The following is a 3153-nucleotide window of genomic DNA, read 5'->3' on the forward strand; positions in this document are numbered from 1 at the left end:
TTTTCACATGACACACCACTAGACAAAGCAATTTCTATTCAAATCAACTTTGGATTTTTATTTTTGTCTACATATACAATTGATAGAACACCAATAGACAGCAATTTCTTTTTTTTTTGAAGATAAATAGACAGCAATTTCTAATCACATCAAATCCTAATCAAACGAATCATGTTAGAAATTTTATTTAAAAAAAATATATAATATGAATTATTTCATTGTATAGTCTATTATATAATATACAAGAACACCCTAGTCTAGCAATCTCAGCTCTGTCGTCCTTAGAACTTAGATCAGAAGAAGAAGATAATGGTGTGGGTGAAGGCATCTCACGTTATAAAACCATGTGAGGATACTCCAAACGTTGTTATGCCTTCCTCTGACTGCGACGAAATATATTCTCTTACGCATAATCCCATTATATGCTTCTATCGATCTGGGAATCCATCCATTCATACTTTAAAACATTCACTGAGCAGGGCCCTTTCCATATTTTACCCCTTTGCAGGCCGTCTCCGCTGGCTTGACGGCGGCCGTACCGAGATTCACTGCAACGCCGAGGGAGCGCTGTTGCTGGAAGCTGAATCGGACACCAGGGTCGACGATTACGCCCGCCGGGACTTCTTACCGACGCCAGAGCTCCGACGGCTGATCCCCGCCGTGGATTACGCCAACACCCCGCTTCAAAACCGGCCTCTCCTACTCGCCCAATTAACGCGCTTTTCTTGTGGAGGCCTTGGCTTCGGTTTCGCAGTTTGCCAGGCTGTTGTGGACGGCGAAAGCACCTTCCGCTTTATTAGCACATGGGCGAGAATCGCACGAGGAGAAGAGCCGGATGTATATCCCTTTCTCGACCGAAGAATCCTACAACTCCAGCACCGCCCGCCCGCCGCACAAGCGGTGGATATCAACCAGACCCAGTTCGTCCCGCCACCGCTAATCATCGGCAGGTGCTGTAACGTTTCCTTGTGTTATTATTATTAGGATTATTATCAATAATAATAAATTAAGTATTTTATGTGGTGCAAACTATTTAGGTAGTCGGTTACCTGTAGGGACGTAGGACTATAGATAGACCCTAGTCCCTGCGCAGGTTCACGCAATACACCATCTAAATTACTGAGCCTAAGGTGACTTCATAAGCCGCCTGTGAGCCTCTTCTCAACATACATCTCGATCACAATAACCAAAGTATTAAATTAAAGGTGACTTCATAAGCCGCCTGTGAGCCTCTTCTCAACATACATCTCGATCACAATAATCAAAGTATTAAATTATGGCGGGAAGTTAGTAGATCCGTTTTCAATTACCACATGTTAACTGTTCAATGTGGTTTACATGCTTACAGGTCCGACAACCTAGAAGAGCGGAAAAAGGAAACCAGTCCCTTGATGTTGAAATTGAGTAAAGAAAACATCCAAAAATTGAAGGACACGGCAAACAAAGATGCGAAAATGGGCCGCACGTATAGTAGATTCGAGGTGGTGGTGGCGCATATTTGGAGGTGTGCAACCATGGCCCGAGGAAACCTTCCGGAGCAGCCCACAAATGCATATATCACAGTCGAATTTCGTAATAGGTTGAAACCCCCATTACCGATGAACTATTTTGGGAAAGCGATTTTACGCTTAGCAGCAACTGCCACCGCTGGGGAGTTGCAGAAGAACCCGCTGGGCTATGCTGTTAGTAGAATAAGGCAAGCAATTGACAAAGCCACAAGCGAGTATCTGAGTTTGAACTTAGCGTTCTACAAACAGCTTAAAGACATAAGCTCGTATAGATTATCCGGTAACACAGCTTTATGTGGAAACCCTAATTTCAGGTTCACATCCTGGATAAACCTCCCGCTCTCTGGTATGGATTTCGGATGGGGGAAAGAGATTTACACGGGGCCTGGAGCAATAAAAGGTGATGGTATGTGTTTTATTATCCCTAGTAATGAGGACGATGGGTCGTTGAAGGTGATATTTGGCTTGCAGAAAGAGTACATAGAAGCATTTGAAAATTTATTCTACTCTGGGAGTGTATTTACTTTTAGTTCAAATCTTTAATTTTATCCTGTTTTAGTATTTTACTTTTAAAAATGTTCCCCCTTGGGCACTTGTAGTTAGAGGATGAGGTAAATAGCTTATGCACCCTCAGCTCCTAGTCAGTCCTCATGTTGATTCTGCAATGTTGTTAGTAGAATATAATCCAACTTCATCCTCCCTTCTAGATTGGTGATTCTAAGTTATCAGAATTTACCACTTAGAGCTAGCTAACTTTGTGGGACTATCTATCTCTATCTTTTTTCCTCGTTCTTTGATGTGGGGAGGATTTCGGTATTAGTGGTCGCAATAGTAGTCAATAGGAGATTCAGAGCTTGAGTTTGTGGGTCTTCTGGGTGATATAGTGTCGAAGAGTATTAAAATACACATAAATATTTTAAGGTGAGGATAGGGGTGAGGTGGGGGTTGAGGGCCAGGGCCCCCTACCCCTAAGGTGGCTCCGTCCTGTGTAGTGTGTACATTTTAAATTTTTTTGCATTTTTACCGATCCCTGAAATCATTGCAAAGCCAAAATAAAGTGCAAAAAGCACGTTTAGCGTCCCAATCGTAGAAACTTACCTTTTAAAATTGCCAAGACAATTATTGAATTTGCTTCGCTAGAGGATATGAAGAAAATTTGCATCTAAGAAATTTTTATTTCTACTTTACATCCCTTAAAAACGCCACACAAAAGTGAGACATTACATAGATCATATATCCATCAACCATCTTTAGCCATAATGGCACGGTTATGGCATCAAAGATCTCTAAACTATGACCTCCATTATCCTATCTGATCATACACGATGGCTAAACATAGCTTTATTACAATTCCATATCACTTTCTTTCATTTAATTGAAAGAGCTATTGATTCTAAAGGGAAACAAAACTGAAAAAATATTTTATTCTTGGTGACGAAAGTACCAACCGAAGCACTTGTGTTAGTACCTGAGAAGAGATCGCAAGCGCAATGGGCGTGGTGGTGATGCCATCTTTGGTGCTGCTGATGGTTGCTTTGATGCTAGTGGCGGCGATTGTGATACCAACTTTGGAGTAGAAATTGGTTGTTGTGATGGTACAAACTTTGGAGTTGAAGGTGTTGGCTGCGAGACTTGTTTTTGTGTT

The 3153-nt window shown here is 41.7% G+C and overlaps 1 protein-coding gene across 2 annotated transcripts; it reads left to right on the top strand.

The window, feature by feature from the left end:
- The first annotated feature begins 226 nt into the window (after positions 1–226).
- On the top strand, positions 227–2533 carry LOC116014158 (spermidine hydroxycinnamoyl transferase-like). Of its 2 annotated transcripts, XM_031254161.1 has the most exons (3): positions 227–950; positions 1349–1696; positions 1823–2533. In XM_031254161.1, the coding sequence occupies exons 1-3, from the start codon at positions 310–312 to the stop codon at positions 2049–2051; spliced, it is 1218 nt and encodes a 405-aa protein (XP_031110021.1). In that variant the 5' UTR covers positions 227–309; the 3' UTR covers positions 2052–2533. The 2 variants fall into 2 exon arrangements, with proteins under 2 accessions (XP_031110021.1, XP_031110020.1); XM_031254160.1 differs by having other exon boundaries at positions 1349–2533.
- The last annotated feature ends 620 nt before the right edge of the window (positions 2534–3153 follow it).

The sequence above is a fragment of the Ipomoea triloba genome, chromosome 3 (assembly GCF_003576645.1).
Source record: "Ipomoea triloba cultivar NCNSP0323 chromosome 3, ASM357664v1".
In the NCBI taxonomy this organism is placed as follows: Eukaryota; Viridiplantae; Streptophyta; class Magnoliopsida; order Solanales; family Convolvulaceae; genus Ipomoea; species Ipomoea triloba.

Bases quoted from the DNA above. Each gene is read 5' to 3' on its own strand.
- LOC116014158 (XM_031254160.1), top strand. From the start codon at position 310: ATGGTGTGGGTGAAGGCATCTCACGTTATAAAACCATGTGAGGATACT. The intron at 951-1,348 runs GTGCTGTAACGT...ACATGCTTACAG, and splicing joins CCACCGCTAATCATCGGCAG to GTCCGACAACCTAGAAGAGC.